At 45.8% G+C, this 26005-nt stretch overlaps 1 protein-coding gene across 5 annotated transcripts in view; it reads left to right on the plus strand.

Annotated features, from left to right (window-relative positions):
- Window positions 1-26005, plus strand: part of SYTL4 (synaptotagmin like 4) — a 585230-nt gene that overhangs the window by 541381 nt on the left and 17844 nt on the right. For all 5 annotated transcript variants that reach the window (XM_069212747.1, XM_069212740.1, XM_069212773.1 and 2 more), the window contains one exon: window positions 8820-8922. In XM_069212747.1, coding sequence (XP_069068848.1) covers window positions 8820-8922 — 103 coding nt within the window. The remainder of the gene's footprint in view (window positions 1-8819; window positions 8923-26005) is intronic.

Consider the following 26005-nt stretch of genomic DNA (forward strand, 5'->3'; position numbering starts at 1 on the left):
TCATTTTAGGCATTCTGGTAATACCTGCCTTAAGCGTTCTCAGTGAATAGTGTTATGTATGAGGCTGGGGGAACAAACTCTGGGACAAGGAGTTGTGGCAGTGTATTGCAATGTTCCAGATATGCCAGTGTCCCCTATACAGCAGGACACTTGCAAGTGTACAGGACCACATCAAAACAGTCCCAGCTTTTGTGGAGTTTATCTTCAAGAAAGAGACAAAAGCATTTTGTCTGGTAAGGCAAAAGTTCAGGTAGTGAGAGTCACAGGTGCTTGGTCCCTTTTTCTCCCCTGCCTCTGGGAGCGTATCGAAGCAAGCCATTGGTTCAGTTCCCTCCTGGTTGCAGGCTTCTCAAGGGGTAAGTCTTTTGCTCTGTTAGAGTTAGCTGTGTCTGAGATTGATATGCCCAGAAGATTTGCTGCCTCGCTTATCTCAGTGAAGTGATGCGTTTTGTTTTGATAGGAGAAGGCTATTCCAAATGGGAAGTTCCAGCGGTACTTCAAATTGCTCTTGCAGAGGTACTCCTTGATCGGCCTAAGTTGTAGCCTTCTTGCTAATGTGGCCGGAGCTATATCTTGATATACCAAGCATGTCGCTCCTTGAAACGAGACAGTGTCCTCTTTTCGGGCTGCCTCAAGGATCGCTTCCTTCATCTTAAATGAGTGTAGCTTTATCAAGACGTCGCAAGGTCTTCTTCCTTCCGCTGTCGACGGTGGGCCCACCTGGTGCGCCCTCTCCACCTTGATTGAAATCTGCGAGTCCCCTTCAAGTTTGCCAAAAAGACTCAGTACAAAAGCCTCTAGATCAGGGACTTTCGCTCCCTCCTCCAGATTTCTGAGCTGCATGTTCTCTCTTCGGAAACGGTGTTGAAGATCTTCACACTTCAACAGGGCTGTTTGTAAATGTTCCCGGGTCTCATTGTTGGAGTCTTCCAGTTTCTCCAGACGTTGTTCCATAGACTTGCATTGCGTTTTCAAATCGTTTGTGCGGTTCCCCATTGTATCTACATCTTGTTGGAGTGAGGTAAGTTAGGTGAGCGCGCAAAGCTTTGAGGGAGCCTGTAAAGTCCAATTTTAACTCTTCCCTAATCTCTTTTTTGAACTCTTGCAGTGAAGATAGCGGGTCATTCTTGGTGAGTGCCATTTATTGAGCTCTGAATGAGGTACGTGGGTCTCCCTGGACTCCACCAACTGAACACTCTAACGTGTTGTGACATTTTAGGTGGCATGTAGGGGTATCAGCTAATCACGCTTCTAGTGCAGTAGACAGGCTTGTATGTGGGCCTCTGCACTACTAATTCACTTGTATCACAGCGCTTCATGAGGGAGGCGGTGGTGTCCCAAGGCAGTCCCACCCCCTTGCAATAACTCGCTCTCCAGAGGTTGCCTCCAAGACGCTGCCTGTTGTGAGTGTGAAATCCATGGCTGAGACCGGGGGTATTAGGTCACTCCCCTCCCCCCCCCCCCCCCCCCCCCCCCCCAACTGTGTATACTATATATCAGTTCCAATTTTCCGGATGTTGCTCACTATTTTGTGTCTGCCAGGCCGGAGTACGATACACTTCTCGTTGATCCATGCTAGTATGCTCATGGTCCTGCCCTGCGTTGGCCAGGCCTGGAATCTCGCTTGGCCACCATGTCAAGGTCAGGCATTTTCGAGGATGTCACAGGGGGGCCTTTATCTCTGACGCCCCACTCTCCAGGTGGGCCGCTGCCTGCAAGCAATGCGACGGGACTCTCTGCAGGAGAAAGAAAGCGACCCACCTCTGTCCCCGCAGCTCCCATGCCACTCACCACTGGGCCCCGGGCCGCTTCACCATGGCGCACGCAGGCTCCTGGCTCTATAGGCCCTCGCAGCTTTGCTCATCAACGGGTATCACAGGGGCCTCTCCGCAATGCTACACAGGACCTTCAGTGTCTCTGGTGGCCCCTCTCCCCGATGCCAACTGTTTGATCTCCTGCCGGCACCCCCAGCTGCCATTCTCGCTAGCAATGCGGCAGAGCTTGTGTGGATTATGTCCACACAGCCATGTTGGCTTGGCCACCCCCTCCCAAATTAGTTTAAAGATATTGCTGAAAACAATCATCCTCCTTTCTTGTGAGATGATAGTTTCCCATCAGAAGAACTGGGCTTCTGATATCATCTCAGTGGTAAAATCACAATTGTAATAAGAGGAAACAGAATCTGCAACTCATTTGCTAAAAACATCTCTAAATTTTATGTAGTTATGTGGAATTTCTTCATAAAATTCCTTCTTCAAAACATTCTTCTCCAGTCTTGGTCTTTCCTGTCTTTCCAGTGCTGTACAGGTTTATGTCAATTCTGTGAAACTATATTAATGTCCTGGGAGTCAGTGCATAGGGAGTTTCTACCTATAACTTTGATGTCTACATTCTGCACTTTCTACTGTGTGTGAATCTGTGTTTCATCTTGAAACTTGAACCGTGAAGCACTCCGATGCCCCTGAATCGGCTATTACTTGTCGTTAGAAACATCTGGAGTTAAAATAGAACCTACTGACAAATGAATATCAGTCTGTAAGCTCAGCCTCTGTCTGTCCTTTAGGATCGAGCTTTCTTGTTTCCTGAAAAAATTGGTATGCATGCCTTTCACTAATTAAATCAAGCGAATTTTGAAAGGCAAGCCCACGAATCAATCAAACTGATGGGCGTCACATGGGCATGGTTAAAAAGCCCACAGAGAGATTACACTATGGACAGAGCGGTTTGCGTGCTCGACCCTAAAAATGAGGAGGAGACACACACTGAAATCCCTAATTAAGTATATACACTGGATATTGTCTCAGGACCTTCACAGTACTTTTGCTCTGTATCCAAGCTTCATCAAGTCCAAAAGATAATACTTTTATGCCTATAATAGATATAGCTTTTAACTTTGATTAATTTTATATATGTAACGTTTACACGCACTCTAAAGTGTTCTGTATGGCTTGTATGGGATAAAATAAATGCAGGCTTTATAGTATTCTGATGGACATTTTAAATCCTGAGCCTTTATGTATACAATTTCCTTTAGCATTTGGTGCTTCCGAACCAACCTGTCTGGTTATCTGTGGGCCAGGACAAATGTGTCTTTGTTATTATCCTTGATGAGTTTTATAAGTATGGTTTTACTCAAAATTGTCAAAGATGCACAGGTTTTATAGAAACGGTAAAATATTAACGGTTGGAAATGTATTGCACTGTATTTGTGTGATAATTTTGATTAATCTGACAAAGTTTCATCCATTATTTGTAATTAAAAAGTTCGGCATACAAGTTCAAGTGAACTGAGAGTGAAACTGAGGTTAGAAGAGAAAGGGAAGGTAACAAAAAAGAAAAAGACAACAAAAGTGCAGGGACCAAGTCAGTAACAAACCAATTGCAGTGAGTTAGCCGGAATACCCAGGAATTTTGCCAGACACCTGAGCCAGTCAGGAGGTTTTATGCTGTGCTTACAACATTCCCCAAGTTAGTCTCCCCTGAAACGAAAGTGATTTCCTTAAAGGCTCACCTGGCCTCTTGGGCTAAAATCTAACTACCAGTTTTCCATAACTTCCATTTTTTACTTCTGACTTTAAACAATGGATGGGAACTCTTCACTATATCAGAAATGCAAGTTTTATCTCTCTAGTTCCTTTCCCCATAATCCTGCGTTCCTGTAAAACCTGAAGACAACTGAAACATCTGTGCAGAACAACATAAAGCAGGTCAAATATGATAGTTATAACTAGCTGTGCTTTTAAATGTCTCGATAATATAGAGGTGGCTCTGGTTAAGCCCTAGAGACATCAAGCCAAGTTGTGGCCAGTAAACAAACCTGAAGCAAATGTTCATCTCATAGTGTTCCTTTTCTTCCTAATGAAAAATGTAACAATAAAATGAGCTTGGTACAGGGGCTAAAATCTTCAATACCGCGAAATTCGAAGCTTGCAGCAAGACTACTACCCAAGAAAAATGATTCCTGGAGAAAGGAACGTAAAGTATTGCGTGATTAGAGAGTTGAAAAAAGAAGTCAGTGTCTACTACGACCAGTCCTACAACTTTTCTTTTCCTAAATAGGCACTATCCACATAACTTTGTAATCAGCTGAATAGCTTCATCAGTTACAAAATACAAAAACAGAGAAGTCACACTGCCATATGAAAAGTGGTGTGTATACTAATAGATATACCACAACAGAAAGTATGTCCATGCGGAGCGTTGTAGAAATTGTCTGAAGTAGAGACCCATCTCGAAGGGTGACTGCTGTCAATGCAGAAAACAGTAATCTTAATGGTTTTGGTACACCCTGATCTGATGTGGATCAAAACTTGCAGAGCAGAATCATAAAGATAAAAGCAACTCTATAGCCCTGACAGGCTACTGCCTCTTTCTCCAAGGAAAAGTGATCCTGGTCTACCCCGAGAACACCCATAGTCGTGTAATTTATAGAACCCCATCTGTTACCTGGCTGGCTTTGAGTTTTTTTTTTTTTTTTTTTTTTTTAGTGGCTCTTTTTATTTCCGTTTAGCTAAGAAAAGCATGAATCTGGAGGGCTGGTAGGGTTTGCAGATATCTGGGGGAAGGGCGCGGAAGGCTGTGGTTTACAAAACATCCATTGAACTCTCAACTTCATTTTGCCAATCAATGAACGAAAGAGTTGTAATAAAACAAAACGAGTAAATCATGTGTTTTGAAACTTGCTCAAATGAAGGTGAGGCAGTCGGCTATAAAACAATGATTAAAGATTAGCCAATGTTTGGTATTCACTGGCTGCCAGTGCTTTCTTGTTGCTTTGCTGCATGACAAGGAAACATTGAGAGTACTCAAAAAGGCGTTCAAATCCCATAACAAATTAAATATGATGATATAACCTCTGGAACACTTTCAGATTACATGCCTAACTCTTTTATCAAGTTACAGCCTCGTAACATCCATCTATCAACGTTTCTGTTCACCTTGACTTCATCACTAAGGTCATGATGTTTATTGTTTTCTAATAAATGAAAACGTGCTCAACATCAAGAATCATGCTAAATTGCAGACAATCTCACTTCTACCCCACTTCACAGTACTTTATTAATTAAATCTTATTTGCTTTGGACAGAATCCTCCCTGTAGTTCTCCTCCCTGATCTCGGGCTGGATTGCCACTAGATAGGGCTATGTTACTCATCCATCTCCAAGTGTGCAAGGGAATATCGGGAACTGCTTTTGTGTTACTTAAATACTTTCCAAACTACAACTTCCACAAACTGACCTCTGCATACGACTTGGGCACTCACTGGGGGGGGGAGTGGGAGGTGGAGGGGGATGGGGTTTGGGAGAAGATTCACACAGTTGCCACAGATTCAGTTGTACACTTAATAGTAATAAGCCATTGGTTTGCCCTGCTTCCACATTCCAGAAAGTTGAGAAGAAATAACCTAAGATTAATGCTTGTCACTTGCAGATTAAATGACATGATATTGTAATAAAAAAGTCCATAAAAAGAAAGAACAATTGGAAATTCTACCAAAGCAAACGACAATAACTGAAGCAAAAAAAAGCAGCGGAGCTACCCTGTATTCCTCTGAACCTGGGAATCCTAAAAAGTGTGTAAATACAGTGGTTTGTCCGGCAAATGTTTTCTGGTACACAAATATAATCTTCACTTTTGAGAGCGCATATCGGGAAATTTTAACTTTTGTGATACAAACCTTTTGGCAAACATCATGGGGAGAATGCTTTCTATAATACACATAATTGTGCCCAATAATTTTTGAAAGTGGCCATGGACCACTAGGACGTTCCCCTTTCATTTTACATTGATATCCAAATGGATTGAGATGCATCTCTGTCACTGCCCTGTTGAAGACCTCACTGAAGTTATTTATGTAGGGATCTAAACATCGACCAATATAGCAGTTGGACTGCTTTTCTGGATCTAAGACCAACTAGATTGAACTTTACATATGAACATCCGCCTCACTTGCTTTCATAACCCTAGGCAACCATTTCTGACTCTAATTGTACTTGAATTATGTCCATTTTCTGTTTGTGCAGAACTCACAAGCACCAAGTCTATACTATGTGCCTAATTTGATGAGCACCCCATTGAATGTGTTTTTTTTGTAGTGTTATGCTTGTACTGGAATTTGTTATACATGACTTACCTTATGAAGTGTGGACTCCTTGTCGTTTTATTTTTAGGAAATGTGTATTTAGAGAGGATGTAGTCTCACTCTGTTGTCATTGATCACTTGTGTACGAGACAATGTTTGCCATAGGAACCACAGTATTTACACACACACACACACACACACACAGTAAAATAGATGGCACTCTCGAAATTACATTGGTCTAATGCACACTAAATGGATATATAAAGAGTACAGAGTTAAGGACACTCGTACCAGGCATCGTGCTATTACTGGAAATCAGTGCTTCCTGGAAATGACTGACATCACTGATGTGTACTCTCACATGCCAATGCACAAGAAACATTAGTAGCATTTATATTTAGTAATAGGTGGAAAAGATTTCCTACTAATTGTTCTTCCATTCGGACTACAATTTACTCTAAATGTCTATCTAATTCCTTGATAATGAGGATGTTCATGACACTGTTGAGAATGGTGATATCTTGCAATCCTCTACTGCCACTTGAACATCCAGCCGTGAGGCCAATAGAAGAGTGGCTCAGATGTCAGTGTCTGGAGGACTAGAATGTCTAAGTGGTTGTATAATACAGGATGATGAGCATGCAATTTGCATGTCTAGTCACACCCGTGATCATTACGACCAAGGGATCTCCAACAGGTTGTGGTTATCAGTTGAAGTACAATATCAGTGTGATAAAACTAGCAGCAGTTCTTTTGGCACAGAAATCCTTCTAATGTCAGGTAACATTGAGTGTTGTCACCACCACAGCAGTTTTTCACGTAAACATGGAGAGGTGAATTATGTTCACTTCTGCCTTCCCCCCCCCCCCCCCCCCCTCCCATGATTCCTCTAATAAAACAGCTAATCAAGTCAGGGGGTCCAAGATGGCATTGTTTTCTCGTGGCACCACGGTCATCTCTGGTTCATCTTTCTGATACATTTGATGGTGGTGCAACACACGACATTGCGATCTGTTCCTCATTTTCTAATACTACAACAGGTCCCTGTGAAATTCAAATCCAAAAGCATTGAACTTGACAGCCTGGCTCCTGACATCTTAGTATTCAATTGATTGGATTTTCTCAAAGAAATGTGGAGAAACGCAGGAAGGCTTGCAGGCGGGCAACAGAGAAATGTGAAACTACACCGTGTACCCTATATATACCACAGCCAACTATAGGGTTTTCCACCTTCTGTTCACATTCTTACAGTACCTGCTGCATTGCGTGGATGCCTACAGGGGTGATGCAGCCATTAGGATTCACTTAACTGTTTGTATGCCTGCATGAAGAGTCCCCAAAAACAATCGCTCCCCTGCCTTATGTGCCTTTTCTCGTATGCATTAAACTACTTTTTATATAAATCCAGCCACCTCCTCCAGCTCTCCACGTAGAAATTGAAACATGGTTCATTTTGAGTCTGTGTAAGCTGCGTCCTTTGAGATTTTAACCATATAAGTGACATTCTTAGTGGCCTTTACTTCCCTTCACATAGTAATTGAAATTCAGTTTGTAGTTGTGAAATAACCGTAACCTACAAGGTGCCGCACACTCGTCCAAGATGATATCCAATGTTATGTGAACTAAAGTATTGAATTGACTTCTTTTTCCTATCACCCAGTCTGCAGCACAAAAACATTAGCAGGTTTTGGATCTCAACCGAGTACGGGTGTGTTCTGTGCACAAGTGGAAGCCCCCAGACAAACGGAGCAACAATTGGTTTCGCAGGCATCGGGAGCAAATGGTGATGCGTTCCTCAAACCATCCAATTATTTAACTTACTAGCTCACAATCCTTCACATGTAAAGCCAAGAGCACATACTACTGAGAAAAGCTGCTTCCTTGCATTTATTGGATATGTTTCTAGACGATGTGTGGTAAGGCAGGTCTTCCATTCATACATTCACTGACTATTGCTATAGTGTGGCAGACACTTGTGTTGGCGAGCACTTGTACTTCAGGCCTGCGACTCTGTTTCATTAGTTGATTCGCAGCCTGTTGATCTAGGCAAGGTTCAGAAAAAGCAACAATAATCTTTCTGCTTCAGGCTATTCTGTATTTTCAATACCGCCCACCTTTCATGCGAAGAATACGGCACACATTAAGGTTTGCATTTTGTAATATTCAGTAACGTACACTTTAACATCGTCCTTCCCAAACTTCCATACAGAGAATTGCATCTAATGATGTTGATTAAGTTAATGCGCATCAAATCTTAAAGGCGACACCACCTATGATAGTCGCCCCGAAAGAATTATTTTAGGTGTTTTCCCAAGACCAGCCTCATGTTCGGAATAACACACATCACTTTCAAGAAAGGCCTCAAAATGCAAAACTATTGTTAGAGGTGAATTACGTTTACATCTGGAAAGCTGTACTGAATAAATAAAGTCTCAACATTTTCTCATATGTTTTTAATGGAATAAAAGATTTAAAAAAATATATATATTCAGCACTTTCAAATAGCTGAACATATAAACGTAACTATTTTCAATAAGTTTAGACTGTGTCCAGTCATTAGCTTTAAGTCATGTTATAAAATGTTGAACAGACCTGTTCATTGTTCTTTGGTGGAAGATGCTAGAAAGTATCAATTAACTTGTTCTTTCCCTTTTATCTACTCGTGCCTCTGTTCTGTGAACAATTTTTCGCTTGGGTAAACATTACTATATTCCACTGCTTGTGTATTTTATTTTAGGGAGTCGTGGATGTAGGTGATGAGGTACCCAACAAGGGTGATCTGGTTGTCTCGTTGAAATATATTCCACCAAAATCCAATGGCGCTGCTGATAGGCGAAAGGGTGAGTATTCTCGCTTGTAAGAAGATGACTTTGTGTTGGCTAAAACAGATACCCAAATGAAGAACCAAAGTATAATCTAACTCTAGTACGTGTGCCCAGGTGGGCTTCCCAAAACCTCACACCGTAATGTCAGTAGACTGTGCACCTTGATAGATCATCTGTAGAAAACGGAGTGGTGCGGTGCATATGTGGGGTTACAGACTCCTGTATAAATGAAATGACACATGCACTGACAAAGATCCTATGTTTTTTGGCCTTCCCGATGACCTCCCTAAAGGTAATACGTGGAAGACTGTCAGGGTATCTCTGCAAAGCATTTACTCTGCCACAATTACTTTGGTTTAAAGACAAGGTGCTTGGCTGACAGCGAACTCTGAAGGGATCCCTTTCCCTCTCCTGTTAGCCCTCCAAAGGAGGAAAGCAGGGTAGCATATTAGCGTAAAAGAGTGTAGCTTATACGGTGTTTGTTAAAAGATTAGGGGTATGGATGACTCTTTTCTGTTTGAACAATTCCAAAGAGAATAGGTTCCGTGGGTTACGCAATGCCATGATTTACTCTTCTTCCCGCCACTGTAAAGCCTGGTACCAGGTGGCAGGACTACAAACTCCTTCTCTGAGCTCTTATCCAGATCCGCGCAGTTTGGTGTTGGTACTGTGGCTACATACAGCATTTTCTTTTTTTAGTAGCGTTTATGGTTTGTGATTGATGGCCGAAGTAGTTGCAGCAGGAGAAGTCAAGAAATGTGATCTTGGGATCTAGCTCCTGTACTACATATAGTCTCAGCTGTCGATAAACTTTTGTAACCTCTTGCAATATAAGTAAGTGGTGCATCTGCAAACATTAACAGACCTATCCTTATTGGTTCGGTAACATGTGGTAGTCTACCTGAAGCAATTTCAGGTACTCTGAACATGTGAAGGGCAGCTCGGTGTGTTAGAAGGGAGCATACAGAGGAAGAGAGTTAGCAGATGTATATTTTGTAAAAAAAAAAAAAAAAAAAAAAACCTCAGTTCATCATCCGCTGCAACCGTAGCTCCCCATGAAAAATAGATCTCTGTGATGAAGATGGGATCTTCCTCTATGATGAAGGTGACCTCTCCCCCACTAGCTGGAATCTTCTTCCTACTGAGTGGGTTGTAAACACACTGTGTACATTCTCAGAAATATTTACTTCATCAGCCATGGTTTCCAAAGACTCAGATACGTGTCAATATATCGGGTCTCCTTTGCATCTCAAAGCTTAAAAATCGTTGGTGGGGCAGTGGCATTCCCTTCCCTAGCCTATGGGGGATTTATAGGTATCTACCAAAATCGGATATATTTTTTTAAATAATGTATTTTATTGGTTTTGCGAGACAGCATCGTAATTAATACAACCAGCAACTCTCCGCCCTCCTTTCTCACTCCCTCTGTGTGGATCACCATCTGTCTGCCCGCAGAACCTCCCCACCCCTGTGGCAGAGGTGGGTACTCGAATCACCTCATTGCCAGCCATCAGATTTCCCACGCTAATCAGTCTTGTGTGGCCTGCCTGATTTACCCCAATCCTCATCACCCATCTTTTCCAGATTTTGTCAAATTTTGCGTGGAACCTCTCCCTTTAATAAATTCCTTTTTTTTCGTGTGCATAGCAAATAGCCATCTCCCATTCCCAATCTCCCACCTCTGGTATCACCCCAGACCTCCATGTATGCGCCAGCTCCCTCGTCGCCAGAATAAATAATAGCTGCTGATACGAGAAAGTGTCCCTCTCCCTCCAAACAAATAAACAACACTAACTGTGGCCTTTGTTCTACTTTTATACCTGTTGTGTCCTCCAATCTGTGCTTCATCCCTTCCCAGAAAGCGAGGAGACGCAGGCAATTGCACAGTCCATTAATTAAGATCCCGCACTGCCCACATCCCTGCAGACACAGCTCATCAGGAATCTTCCCCATTCTGTACAGCAGGACTCTCATATAGTAAATGCGGTGTAAAATCGTAAGCTGTATAGGATGGTAGTGGGCCTTAATTGTCACCAGCCTTGAAAGTGCAGCTCCACTCCCAGTCATCATCCTCTATCTCGTGCAAATCTCTTTGCCCCCTGGCTAAGTGTTCTGATATGTGAGAAAAGTAATCAACAGGCCATCCATCGATCTGTATTCCAGGGGAGAGGTCTCCATAACTTCTGATGTAAGTGGCATCTCTGCCCTCAGTGTATGCCGCAGCTGAAGTTATTTGAATACTTGGGAGGCCGGCATCTCATATTTGACCCTTCCCTAAACCTGGAAGACTCAACACTGCACCCAGCCTCATGCCCAACCAAAGAGGGGTCTTCAGCATTAGTCTTCTGTTCCAGCCCTTTTCTGTGTTCAGCTTGTACAGAGTACTAGTACCGCCTTTGTTTGAGGGGGACCTCCCATAGGCATTTTCCCACCATACAATACATGGAAATACCCCTTCTTCCCAAGCGCCTCCCGGTCCAAGTGATAAGCTGGGTCATCTGGCTGGGCATATGCCTATCCATTAACACCACTGAACTGGAGGCCTCATAATAGTGCCGTACCCTCAGAAGCACTATACCCCTCTCAGACACCAAGTGCTGGAGAGTGGACAGTGCTGTCCTCGGGGAAGGAGGAGCAATTCTGCCTCATCAACTTTCTAAGGAAAGCATCAACCACCTTAAATGACTCTGGAATGCCATAAGGATTACTGTGGAGTATATATGTAACATGAGGCAGGGCTACCGTGGGGGTGAGTGGGGCGGGGGCTCCACCTCCAACCTTCAAACTGCACGTCTTTGCGCACCCACTTGGCAAGTGGCTTCATCACCAATGCAGACAGCATCAGCGATAGAGGACAACCCTGTATTTTGCCTCTCGGAACCAGGAAGTCCCAGGAGAGGGTCCCATTGAACTTGAGCCTCACACTTATTCATAGTAAATGAAGGACCCAGGCCACAAATTTTGTCCCGAACCCCATCTTCTCCAGAACTGCAAATAGAAAGGGCCACTCCACAGAGTCAAAGGCCTTATGAGCACCAAGAGCGACCACTGCCAGTGGCACGTCTACCTCCCCAGTGCTGCTATATTATTCTGGAGGTTCCGAAGATTGAGCCTGGTGGCTCTATGAGGCATGAGCCAAGTCCCACCTATCCGATGGTTTCCCCTGCTTAATGATAGGTATCACCCCCCCTCCCTTCACCACCCATGTTTATATTTCAGAAACTAGATTCCCTCCTCTGCACACAGTGACCTGGGACTCCAAGCGTTGCCCTAAAAAAATTGCAACTACCAGTACGATGTGACAGACTCGATATCCCCTCATTTGTGGCCTATTTACTAGCCACAAAGCTACAGTGGCTTTCATGGTGGACCACGGGCCGGAACATGGGTGAAACTAACGACACCCGTGCAGCTCTAGCAACTGCTACAGTGTGTAACTTCCTCCTTCCTGGAGTGTTGCCTCCATCCCCTTGGCCCCTGCAGGTGCCTGCGGCTCAAGCGTGCATGCTTCGAGTCCATCACCTGATACAAGACAGACTGGCTTACACATCCATACTTCCCCTGGTTGGCCTTCCTAGATTTCCCAATTTCTTCTCCCCACGGGTCTGTCCGCCTGGACATAGATCTCCTTCCTTACAATCAGTGATCTCTTTAATGAGGGTCCGCTCCTTCCCTTCGATCAGCTAATGGCAGATTACACAATCCCCCCTAGTCAGTTTCTTACCTACAGACAACTCCGAAACACTTGTCATACTCTCTGGGGTACATCGGAAACAGAACCAACACCCATCCAGTCTTACATTCCATACTCAAGATGGGCGTGGACCCCCACCTCATCACCAAGCTTTATAAGGCGGTCCAAGAACTTCCCAATATCCCCCTCACAGTGTTAATGAATCAATTGAAAGAAGACTTTGGGTGAGCCTTACATGATAAGGAATGGGAACAAGCAGTAGAGCATCCACAGCAGGCATTCCGGAACTCTTGCTTCAAAAATATTCAGTTCTTCGCACTGCATAGAGCATACTTCATCCCGCCCAACTAAACTGCTATTACCCAGATGCGCAGGTTAGCTGCCACAACCTGAACGCTGATCTTAAACACATTTTATGGTCTTGCCCATCACTCTGCAACCACTGGTGCATCCTACACACAACATTAGAGGTCATTGAACTTACAGACCTACACACATGGGAAGCGTGTACCCTGGGCATCTTTAGGCAGCAAAAGAGACAGAGTGCGTTCTTTTTTCGTAGCTCCAGGGCTTCTACTCGCCAAACATACACTCACACTTCACTGGCGCTCCCCATTACCCCTGCTGGTAGAGGCTTGGTATGGGGCAATGAGTAAGTGGGGGGACTACAGAGGAAGAAGCCCTCCAGTATGAGGAGGCCTGGCACCTTTGCAAGTGCCTCATCTCTGCCTAGTGGACCACTCTGCTACTGGAAATCCAACAGAAGGTGCAAAATGATGACCTACCTCCATGATCTTTCCCCATCTGACACATCACTCACAATGCATGCACAGTTATTGACTTCCAATATCCTATCCCCCCTGTGTTCATCTTCACTTCCTTTCCATCTCCCGATGCCCTCTAGCCTACAACCTCTCAGACACTCTGCTCAGTTTATATTCCCACCCTCTTTGAAGAGGTCTCATGCTTCTAATATTTTCTCTTAGTGTGTTACAAACACTTGTATCTTCCTCTGTGATTTACATACCCCTCACCCTTGGTTGCTCGGTCCCTACCCCCCTCCCAGTTCACAGCACACTGGTTACATGCATTCCAGATCTCCTTGACCCCTTACACTATGCTTCACAACCTTCCTCTTTGTAAAACAACTACTAATGCCATCTCACTTTTTGCATCATGTGTGCAATTGCTTACTTATATACTTTGAAAATGGCATTCATATGGTTTGTGATGTACTACTTTAGCATCTCGCTGCTGTTGCATTTATTTTGAAAAATAAATCAAAATGTTTGCCAAAAAAAAAAAGAAACAGGATAGGGATCTCTGTCACTGTCCACACATCCTTTGGAAGCTCCCCAATCCAGTGAGCCTCTACATACTTATTGTACAGCGTGGTAGCTATTTTTTGGACACAGCCACCTCATAAGCTCCACAGGGAACCCTTTGGGACCTGGGGCCTTCCCAGCCTGCAGCTGGAAAAGTGTGATCCGTATCTCACCTTCCGTCAAATCCACCTGAAGCACGCCCTTATGTGCCAGTGTTCTACAGGGGTAATCTCTGACAAAGTCCTGAAGGTCAGAATCCTGAACAGGCCGTCTCCCTGCATAGAAACCAAGCAGGTAGTCTGCCATAATTTCTGCAGTTTCTCCGCTACCAGTAACCCTCTTATGTGTGGGGTCCCTGATCTCGGGAATATGTCATCTTTCTTTGTCCCGAGCTTCCAGCCTTGCTAGTAACTTGCCCGCCTTGTCTCCCAAGTCCTATATCCTGCCTTGTTTGGCCATGCACACCTGTCTCACTTCATTGATCACTAAGGCTGGATATTCCCCCTGTTTCAGAACCAGTCTCCGGGTAAGCTCTGGTGTCTGGGTGTTGGCATGCATCTCCTCCAAATACCAGAGGCATCACGGTCTGCTGCCTGGCAGTCCTGCTCCGCTTACGTTTTTTCACCCATCTCCCCTGATATTAGCTCACCTCATATTGTGGCCTTAAAGACCTCTCAAAGGGCGGCAGCTCTACCCACTTAACCTGCATTTTGCGTGAAGTACAGTTCTGTGACCCTGGTCAACCGTGACCCCTCTAGGGGGCTCAGTGAGGTGCCATTTGCAACTCACCCACCCCCGTCAAGTGCGGCATGACTAGTGTCTCTAGCAGGGCCTGATCAGAAATTCCTCGGGCCTTATGGTATGCCCACACCGATCTATGAAGGAGCTGTCTCGGGCAAAACAGAATAATTCTGAAGTGCATTTTGTGGACCCCTGATAAATCTGAATAACCCCTGGTCTGGTTATGTAGTGCTCTCCCAATATCCACCAGCCGCAGCGCCTGAACGAACCCCTCCAGTCTCCCACATTGGGTTGCTGCACCTGCCAAACAGACATATGGTCTAGGTGGGGGTCCATAATCATATTGAAGTCACACCCCCTGCGAAAGTCTCTGCCTGTGGGACGCCTGCCACGCATTATCAGATGTGAAGTCTTTCAGCTTGTAGTCTGGGGGGCGGGCATAAACATTGATAAAAATTAGTGTTTCACCCTCCCAGTCCCCCCAGGGCCACTACATACCGACCTAGGACGTCTGTTCACTCTTTCGCTACCGCCACTATAGGGATTTTTTCACCAATATCGCCACCCCTCTTAAGCCTGTATTGAAACCTGCATGGCTGTTCGCTTTTTATTTCCCCTGCTCTAAACCTGGAATTTGATTCTCCTTCATGTGCGTCTCCTGCAGAAATACAACTCTTGCTGGTGCACAAGTGTGCCCTAAACCAAGGATGCACAACCATCTGGCATCAGCCAATAAAGTTAATGCATGGGCCTTTACCCCTAGACTCCTCCTACTGCTTGAATCAACCCTTTCTATATGTGGGCCTTGTTGTGCAGACTCTCTCTCCTCCATGTCTGAGGTGCTAGGCATAACTCTGTTTTTAGGGAAGTGGTAATCCTAAGCCTCTTACTCAATAGCCTCCCATCTTTCAAACTAGAGGAAACCTTACCACTACATCTATCATCACCCCTGATTTGATTCTCCTGGCCGCCAAAGTTACCAGGTATAATACTTTAATGGGGGGGCCACACCACCAACAGAAGGTGATACTCATTTGGGCCCAGAAATCCTTCTGCCACTTCTTAAAGAGTAAATTGGTCCAGCTTTATTCGCCCCTGCTGCTCCTCCTTTCCTTTTGTTAGCATTCAGCCCCCTGTTGTTTCTACTCTTTTACTAATGGACCCAGGTCGAACAGTCACATAGCTGGGGGGGTGCAGATTGTCTTGCCTTTGTAGTTTCGGTGCCAGCAAGGACCGCGCCCCCATCTCTCTGTTCTCTGATGTCCCTCTGCTGCATGTGCTGCCTCTTCTCCTCTGGAGGGGAATTCTCGCGGGTGCCTCCCTGCCGTGTTGAATCCTGTGTGCTGCCTGGGACCAAAATATGGGCGCCACATGCTCTAGGCACTCTCCCCGCTGTGTCCCCTCCACCGCAGCTCGTCTTGCTGCAAGAGATACCCTGCTAAAAGGTAGGAAGACGCCCTGCCTTAACCTACTTTGCTGCTACTGCATCATTCCCTGCATGTCCAAGCATAGCCGAGACCCTCCCGCGGCCTGCTACGTTGCCGGCCGCCATGTTCTCCCTCCTGATCATATTGAAGTCACACCCTCCAATACCCACTGTGAAAATCTCTGCCTGTGGGATGTCTGCCACCACGTATTCCCAGGATATGAAGTCACCTTGCTGTCCAGGAAAGGGGGGGAAGAGGGGGGCAGGGCGGGGCATAAACATCGATAAATGTTTTACCTTCCCAGCCCCCCAGGGCCTCTACATGCTGTCCTAGGACATCTGTCCATTCTTTTGCTGCCTCCAGCGGTAGCGATTTTTTCACCCCTCTCAAGCCTGTAGTGAAACCTGCATGGCCGTTCACTTTATATTTCCCCTGCTCTAAACCTGGAGTGTGATTCCCCCTCATGTGTGTCTCCTGCAGAAATACAACTCCTGCTGGTGCACAATGGTGCCCTAAACCCAGGATGCACAACCATCTGGCATCAGGCAATAAAGTCAACAATGCATGAGCCTTTATACACTCATTTAATCCACATTTTCATTGGTTAATCATAGCTCAGTGTTATGTCTTCCACACTTGTTCAGAGACAGTGCAACTTTCAAAATGCAAAATCAAAAGAAATGCCAATCCAGGTTGTTTTCAAATGTGTCAATCCAGGCTTTTACTTGCAAAACGTGATGATTCTTCATTCATTATGCATGTCCACAAATATCGTAAACCCAATGCATTTCGGGCATAAGCCCTTGGTCAGGGAAGCTGTGATAAAAAAAGAACCACTGTTGACAACATGTGAGAAGTAATGCCATTCTAATAAATACAGTCCAACTTTCAGATGGCATATGCGGGCTCTGCAGTGGTACTTGAAGTTCCAGTGGGTGCAGCATCAGGGGAATCACTCCGACATGGTCCAGATGTTGGAGGGGACTGTGAAAGACCTGCAGTGGTGGCTTTGGAATCCTCATTGGATCCACGGCAGATCACTCTCTTCCCCAACCAGATCTATCTATAATGACAGATGCGTCATGTAGGAAGTTGGCTCTGTATGTGCTATTTCAAAGTACGGAATAGCATGCACAGAGTCCAAGGGTTCCCCTTAGAGGTAAAATAGTGGTAAAATGAGATAATACTAATGCTCTATTTTGTGGTAGTGTGGTCGAGCAGTAGGCTTATCCAAGGAGTAGTGTTAAGCATTTGTTGTACATACACATAGACAATAAATGAGGTACACACACTCAGAGACAAATCCAGCCAATAGGTTTTGTTATAGAAAAATATATTTTCTTAGTTTATTTTAAGAACCACAGGTTCAAATTTTACATGTAATAGCTCTTTTGAAAGGTATTGCAGGTAAGTACTCTAGGAACTTTGAATCATTACTTTAGCATGTATACTTTTTGCATAAAACACAATAAGCTGTTTTAAAAGTGGACACAGTGCAATTTTCACAGTTCCTGGGGGAGGTAAGTTATTGTTAGTTTTCACAGGTAAGTAAGTCACTTACAGGTTTGAGTTTTTGGTCCAAGGTAGCCCACCGTTGGGGGTTCAGAGCAACCCCAAAGTTATCACACCAGCAGCTCAGGGCCGGTCAGGTGCAAAGGTCAAAGAGGTGCCCAAAACACATAGGCTTCAATGGAGAGAAGGGGGTGCCCCGGTTCCAGCCTGCCAGCAGGTAAGTGCCCGCGTCTTCGGAGGGCAGAGAAGGGGGTTTTGTAGGGCACCGGGGGGGACACAAAGTACACCCTCAGCAGCGCGGGGCGGCCGGGTGCAGTGTGCAAACACGCGTCGGGTTTTCAATGGAAGTCAATGAGAGATCAAGGGATCTCTTCAGCGTCGCAGGCAGGCAAGGGGGGGGCTCCTCGGGGTAGCCACCACCTGGGCAAGGGAGAGGGCCTCCAGGGGGTCACTCCTGCACAGAAGTTCCGTTTCTTTGGGGGCTGCGGGTGCAGGGTCTTTTCCAGCCGTCGGGAAATGGAGTTCAGACAGTCGCGGTCAGGGGGAGCCTGGGGATTCCCTCTGCAGGCATCGCTGTGGGGGCTCAGGGGGGACAACTTTGGTTACTCAGTCGTAGAGTCGCCGGAGGGTCCTCCCTGAGTTGGTTGTTCTCCACCAGTCGAGTCAGGGTCACCGGGTGCAGTGTTGCAAGTCTCACGCTTCTTGCGGGGAGTTGCAGGGGTCTTTAAATCTGCTCCTTGTAACAAAGTTGCAGTTCTTTTGGAGCAGTGCCGCTGTCCTCTGGAGTTTCTTGTCTTTTTCGAAGCAGGGCAGTCCTCGGAGGATTCAGAGGTCGCTGGTCCCTTGGAAAGCGTCGCTGGAGCAGGGTTCTTTGGAAGGCAGGAGACAGGCCGGTAAGTCTGGGGCCAAGGCAGTTGGTGTCTTCTGGTCTTCCTCTGCAGGGGTCTTTCAGCTCAGCAGTCCTTCTTCTTGTAGTTGCAGGAATCTGTTTTTCTAGGTTCAGGGAAGCCCTTAAATACTAAATTTAAGGGCGTGTTTAGGTCTGGGGGGTTAGTAGCCAATGGCTACTAGCCCTGAGGGTGGGTACACCCTCTTTGTGCCTCCTCCCAAGGGGAGGGGGTCACATCCCTAATCCTATTGGGGGAATCCTCCATCTGCAAGATGGAGGATTTCTAAAAGTTAGAGTCACCTCAGCTCAGGACACCTTAGGGGCTGTCCTGACTGGCCAGTGACTCCTCCTTGTTATTCTCATTATTTTCTCCGGCCTTGCCGCCAAAAGTGGGGTCCGGGGCCGGAGGGGGCGGGCAACTCCACTAGCTGGAGTGTCCTGCGGTGCTGTGACAAAGGGGTGAGCCTTTGAGGCTCACCGCCAGGTGTTACAGCTCTGCCTGGGGGAGGTGTTAGCATCTCCACCCAGTGCAGGCTTTGTTACTGGCCTCAGAGTGACAAAGGCACTCTCCCCATGGGGCCAGCAACATGTCTCTAGTGTGGCAGGCTGCTGGAACCAGTCAGCCTACACAGATAGTCGGTTAAGTTTCAGGGGGAACCTCTAAGGTGCCCTCTGTGGTGTATTTTACAATAAAATGTACACTGGCATCAGTGTGCATTTATTGTGCTGAGAAGTTTGATACCAAACTTCCCAGTTTTCAGTGTAGCCATTATGGTGCTGTGGAGTTCGTGTAGAACAGACTCCCAGACCATATACTCTTATGGCTACCCTGCACTTACAATGTCTAAGGTTTTGCTTAGACACTGTAGGGGCACAGTGCTCATGCACTGGTACCCTCACCTATGGTATAGTGCACCCTGCCTTAGGGCTGTAAGGCCTGCTAGAGGGGTGTCTTACCTATACTGCATAGGCAGTGAGAGGCTGGCATGGCACCCTGAGGGGAGTGCCATGTCGACTTACTCAGTTTGTTCTCACTAGCACACACAAGCTGGTAAGCAGTGTGTCTGTGCTGAGTGAGGGGTCTCCAGGGTGACATAAGACATGCTGCAGCCCTTAGAGACCTTCCCTGGCATCAGGGCCCTTGGTACCAGAGGTACCAGTTACAAGGGACTTATCTGGATGCCAGGGTGTGCCAATTGTGGAATCAAAAGTACAGGTTAGGGAAAGAACACTGGTGCTGGGGCCTGGTTAGCAGGCCTCAGCACACTTTCAATTCAAAACATAGCATCAGCAAAGGCAAAAAGTCAGGGGGTAACCATGCCAAGGAGGCATTTCCTTACACGCCACTTCTGGGTTGGGGCGGCCACATGGGAGAGGTGGAGATCAGAGGCCTCTGGTCTCTGGCGGAGTAACGGCTCCATATCAATCTTCTGGAACTCAGGGTGACCAGGCTTGCGTTTAAAGCATTTCTTACCTCTCTCAAAGGGAAAGTAGAGCAGGTGTTTACGGACAATAGTACCACCATGTGGTACTGCAACAAACAGGGCGGAGTAGGGTCCTGGACCCTTTGTCAGGAGGCACTACACCTCTGGACATGGCTGGAACATCAGGGCATTACCCTGGTGGTTCAACATCTGGTGGGTTCTCTCAGCACCAGAGCGGACAGACTCAGCCTTCGATGCACAGCCGATCACAAATGGCGTCTCCATCTGGAGGTGGTGCAAGGTCTCTTTCAGCAGAGGGGAGAGCCTTGGTTAGATCTGTTCACGTCCGCAGAGAACGCGCAATGTCAGCTGTTTTGTGCATGGGAGTTTCCAAGGCGGCACTCGCTTGGAGACGCTCTTCACCCTGAGTGGAACTCCAGCCTCCTTTACGTCCTTCTGCCTATACCACTTCTGCCCAGAGATCTCAAGAAGATCAGGAACGACCGTGCCCAAGTCATCTTGTTTCCTGCGGACTGGGCACAGAGAGTCTGGTATCCAGAGCTATTGAGCATGTCCATCGATCCTCCACTCAGACTGCCTCTTCTATCGCAGCAACAGGAAACAGTTCTTCACCCGAAACTGTTCAACCTCCACCTTCATGCGTGGAGATTGAGCGGTGACAGTTGACGACTTCTGATCTTCCACCCGAAGTCTGCAATGGTACCTTAGCAGCCAGGCGTCCCTCCACCAAAACTGTATACACCGGTCGTTGGAATAAATTTGTGGCTTTGTGCACCAACAAATCTGTTGATCCCCTCTATGCCCCTCTGTCCAAGGTTCTTCTGTTCATTCTTTCTTTGGCCCGGCAGGGCTCTGCTTTGGGCACCCTTAAAGGGTATTTTTTCTGCCATTTCGGCCTTCCTTAGGTTACCCTCACTTTTTAAATCTCCTATTGTGAGTAGATTCCTAAATGGCCTCACCCATTTATTTCCCCCCACTCCATTTATCATGCCTCAGTGGGACCTCAATCTTGTCCTTATTTTCTTAATGTATAGCCCCTTTGAGCCGATGCACAGTTGCCCCTTGCAACTAGAAGTGTCTATCAGATGTACAAGTTACTTACCTTCGGTAATGAAATATCTGGTGGAGACATATTCTAGTTGCAGATTTCTTAATGCCCACCCATCCTCCCCACTTGCAAACTGATTTCTAGGGACAGGGTCCTTAGCTCTGGCGCACCAATTTCAGTGTTCTTAGCGGCTCTGCGCTTTGGCGTGGAAAGTCGTTAAAAGAAACTGACGTCACTGCGCGAAGGCGGCGTCTATATACTACTCCCGACATCACGGTGACTACAGTGCCAATGATGCCTGCGGAGTTGACAGGTGCCACCTACCGACGCGCAAGGGTAATGCTAGAAGAAAAATCTCCAGATCCAGTCTGACACCTGGGGGAAATTCTGAGGCAAGGAATCTGCAACTAGAATGTCTCTACCAGATGTTTTGTTACTGAAGGTAAGTAACTTGTACTTCTTGCTGAAATACTACATCTTTCAAATATCATGCGAGCACCTTCATCACCAGTCCTCTCTTAATCCTGTGGGCCAGACCCTTCACATTCCAGGTCAACAATATGAGGGTGTACACATTGAGGTCCATTGATACATGCTTCGTGGGCTCCTCATGCCCCCTCCATTCATGCCTGGTACCCCCCACATTCCATATCCCCAGAAAGAAAAAGAAACCAAATAGCTGAACTATACCCCAACACTCACCCCACCTTACTGTGCCCCGGTCTTAGAAGTGGCCGCCCCCCTAACTCATGGTATGTTGTTACCCCATCAGTACAAAACATATTTTCACCCCCATCGAAGATTACTGCCTTAGACACAATGTCGATGAGGCAGGGTCCTAGGACGTATGAACTGAATCTGTCTCTGCTCCAATTGTTCAGTGCCCAGCCTCCCAGCTACGAGGGCTTGTGAGAAGAACCACCCCCCCACACATTCCAGCAGACCCCGAGGGTCACTAAGTGTCTCAGATAATCTGCTCTGTAATTGGTGTTGTTTTAATTTGAATATCTGAGCTCCCTTTTCCTGTAGCAAAAGGTTTAGACCACCAACTGCTCGCAGTGTTCTAGCACAGTGTGGCGGACTGGCCAATGATGAAGCAAGCCATGTGTTAGAAATGGGGTCTCTGGTTGACAGTTAGTTTGCACTATGTCCAAGCAAGGACCCTCACCCTAGTCAGGGAAATGTAGAGACACACCTAGGATAACCCCTGCTCACCCCCTTGGTAGCTTGGCACAAGCAGTCAGGCTTATCTCAGAGGCAATGTGTAAAGTATTTGTACAGCCAGTAACACAGTAAAAACACTAGAAAATGACTCAGCACCAAATTAGAATAATAGCCAATATTTATTTGAGTAAAACAAGACCAAAGCAACAAAAATTCAACACACACAAGCAAAGTTATGATTTTTTACAGATTAAACTTCAATATAGCACGTGGAGACACAAATGCTTCACATTGGTGATTTCACTGCGTCGTGACGGAGTCGTTCCCAACAAATACAACACTAATGGCGCCGGTTATGGAGTCACACAGACCCCGAGGTACAGTACCTTGTGAAATTGAGGAAACAAGCTGGGACATGGAGTCGGGAATCGAGACATCGCTAAATCTGGTGCTGTCGGTTCCGGTGCTGTGGCACGATGGAGCGGAGGTGTCGGTGCGAGACGTCAGGTCCTTTCTGCAACACTGTGGAGGTGAGGTGGCGTTGGTGTGGAACATTGGATCTACACACTTCCGACAGGTTCGATATCTAGGTGGTCACGTCATGGTGCAGTGAAGTCAGGTGTCATGGACATAGGGTGCACTGGACTTCAGGACTCACGGAGTCGTGGACTTCAGCGAGGCGGCGGCATCGGGCCTGCAGGGTCATCGCACTCCAGCGAGGACCATGGCTTCAGTAGTAGGTGGCGTTGCGGGATCCAGCAGCATCAGTCCGGAGTCTTCCAAAGTCGGTGCACTTGATTCTTCTTGGTTCTTCATGGTTTTTCACCAGCTTCTCCTGTCAAGGGCCCAGGGACTGGATTAGGCACCACTTGGCAGGGTAGGAGTCTTCAGAGAGTCCTGGCGCTGGCAGAGGAAGTCTTTGATGGCCCTGAAACTTAAGAACAGGGGGAAAGCTCAATCACAAGAGGATACACAGCAAAGTCCAGTCTTTGTCCTCTCTTAGACAGAAGCAGAAACTGCAGGCCAACCCAGAAAAGCCTATACAACAAAGGGGTAGTACTCCTCCTCTGGCTCTTGTCCTTGGCAGGGGTTCTGCGTGGTTCCAGAAGTATTCTAAAAGTCTGGGGTTTTGTTCCACTACTTATACCCCTTTCTGCCTTTGAAGTAGGCAGTCTTCAAAGTAAAGTCTTTGTTGTTGACAAGATCCTGCCTTGCCCAGGCCTGGCCCCAGACACACACCAGGGGGTTGGAGAATGCATTATGTGAGGACAGGCACAGCCCATTCAAGTGTTGGTGTCCGCTCCCCCCTCTAGATGACCCATCAGGATATGCAGGCTACACTCCTGCTCCCTTTTTGCCACTTTCTAGTGGGGATTCAAAAACAGCCCAACTGTCAGTCTGACCCAGACAGGGAATACACAAGCAGGCAGAGTCACAGAATAGTTTAAGTCATAAAATGCCCACTTTCTAAAATTGCCATTTTCAAACTGACAATCTAAGAACCAATTTTACCAAAAGATGCATTTTTAAATGGTGAGTTCAGAGACCCCAAACAGCAATATCTCCCCTGCTCCCAAAGGGCAACTGCACTTAAAAGATATTTAAATGCAGCTCCAATGTTAACCTATGAGAGAGATAGGCGTTGCAACAGTGAACACTGAATTTGGCATTACTTCACTGTCAGGACATGTAAAACACATCAGTACATGTCCTACCTTTAATATACACTGCACCCTGTCCAGGAGGCTACCTAGGGCCTACTTTAGGGGTGCCTTACATGATCCAGGATTTGATAATATAGAAGACCACCAACTCAATCTTTCCTCTGGAACCAAAAAACAGTCATGTCAAACCAAGCCAACCCTAGATCACGGACTCTTGCTTCAAACTAAGCATAAAGTTCTGCAGCTGTAAGAGTATATGTGAAAGAAATATTGCCAGACAACTAACACCGGACCACCTCACCAAGCAAAAATATGCAAATACCAGGTATAACAAATTTGACCAAAACAAATTAACTGAACTGAATGTCACTGACCAGCAAGAAAGAGGAAGAACTTGACTCTGTCTGCTATTAAATATTATCTGAATAGAACCCCAGTGGGCATTATGTAGTTTTCTTACTAAGCATGTTGGGATTTGTAGTTTTATTTATTGATAACATTTGCATTCTTTTTTATGTTATTGTAAAGCATGTTAGGGTCCGCTTAGCACCTCCATTTTTAAATGCACATTTTAACTTAGAATTTATTTTCTGTTGGTAAGCTTTTTACATAGTTTTCACTCATGCAATAACATACTAGAAAATCACTGTACATGTTGTTTGTTTCTTGTAAGTGTGGAAGCCATCTAGTCTTTACAAGCTGTCCAAGGCTGAGCACACAGCAATGCCGTAAGCATTCTGATTTTCTGTGGAGACAGCTCAGCATAACGTCAAGCCGGCACCTCTGACAGTGTGGTCCGAATGGCCTGTATTATAAAAACTCTCTGCACCATATTCAGCAGAGGAACACTTCCACTGGGATTATCCTGGAACATGGCACACAGTGCCCGAGATGTAGGTTAGCTGACTTTGATGCTGATCCTGATTCTGACCTCTATCTGGCACAGGACAATAGCCTGCACTACATCAGACCAGCTTCCTGACTTCTCTGTACATCTTACCCAGGTATGGGGTGTCAGGCTTCCCCAACAGACCTGGCAGATGATACTCTCACTATGCTCTTGATAGTGTACGTAGTAACAGATAGGAGTGTACCAACACAATAACATTACCATGGTTGAACTGTTTATCTTTTTAACCATTTTTGTAATGCTGGTTACCATGTTTGTTTTGTTTGCTTCATATTTGCAGCTCATATTTTTATGCAAGGATAAGACTCTTGCAATAAATGCTCTAAGAGACATTTTTGCATCTTTCTTGTGTCTCATCTTGGCGACGCTGAGTGACGATGAAAGGGTAGATCTTTTTCCATGATTTCCCTGGGAATCTGAGTAGTCATGTTCTAGGCTGCAAAACCCATTTGGTACCCTGATGTATTTAGGGGTTCAGATGGGATGCTAGGAGCTAATTAGGAATTGTGTCAACATTTCCTGATGCCACCTATGTAGAATAAGTCCCCATACGCTAACATTTATGTTGACTAGATACACAGTCCTACTTGATTTGTAGGACCCGCATAACAATGTATTTGTTATGACTGCTTTGAATAAAGTAAGAAATCTCCTCATAATAGGAGCTTCTAGTCTTGACATGAAATTGGAGCTGTTTTGGTCAAACAGCAAGAAAAGATGATTCTAAGCTAATGAAGAAGCGCAATATTAGGAATTACAATCATGGCATCCAGCAAACATCACAAAGTTTAATTTCCACCTTTTTGAACATGCTTGGTGCCATACCATTAGTGCCTCACTCTACCACGATATCCTTCCCAACCTGCTAAAAATAAGCTACATTAATCTAGTCCTTAAAAGATCTAATAATTGTCCAATATTTTAGTTTAGTTTAGAGCTGTCTCCAGCCTATGCTGGCTAAGCAAAGCCATAAATCTGTATGTTTTCAAACAGCAATGAAAAGTAACTACTCACAGAATGCCAGTCAGGTTTCTGTTAAGCCTTCAGCAATGAGAAAGGCAACTTATCTGTGCCTGGCGACAGCCACTATATCTTACAGTGGGTTAACCACTTTTTACTAGTACTCTCCGATCTTTATTCTGCAATCACAGATGTATTAACAGAGTAAAGCAAGAAATGGACTATTGTTATCATGTCCTGTGATGGTTCTCGTCTTTCCTCTCACACCATGAGCGATTTGTGGAGATTGGAAGACTCGTTTGAGCACCTCACCATGTAA

The sequence above is a fragment of the Pleurodeles waltl genome, chromosome 2_1 (genome assembly GCF_031143425.1).
Source record: "Pleurodeles waltl isolate 20211129_DDA chromosome 2_1, aPleWal1.hap1.20221129, whole genome shotgun sequence".
NCBI classification, from domain to species: Eukaryota; Metazoa; Chordata; class Amphibia; order Caudata; family Salamandridae; genus Pleurodeles; species Pleurodeles waltl.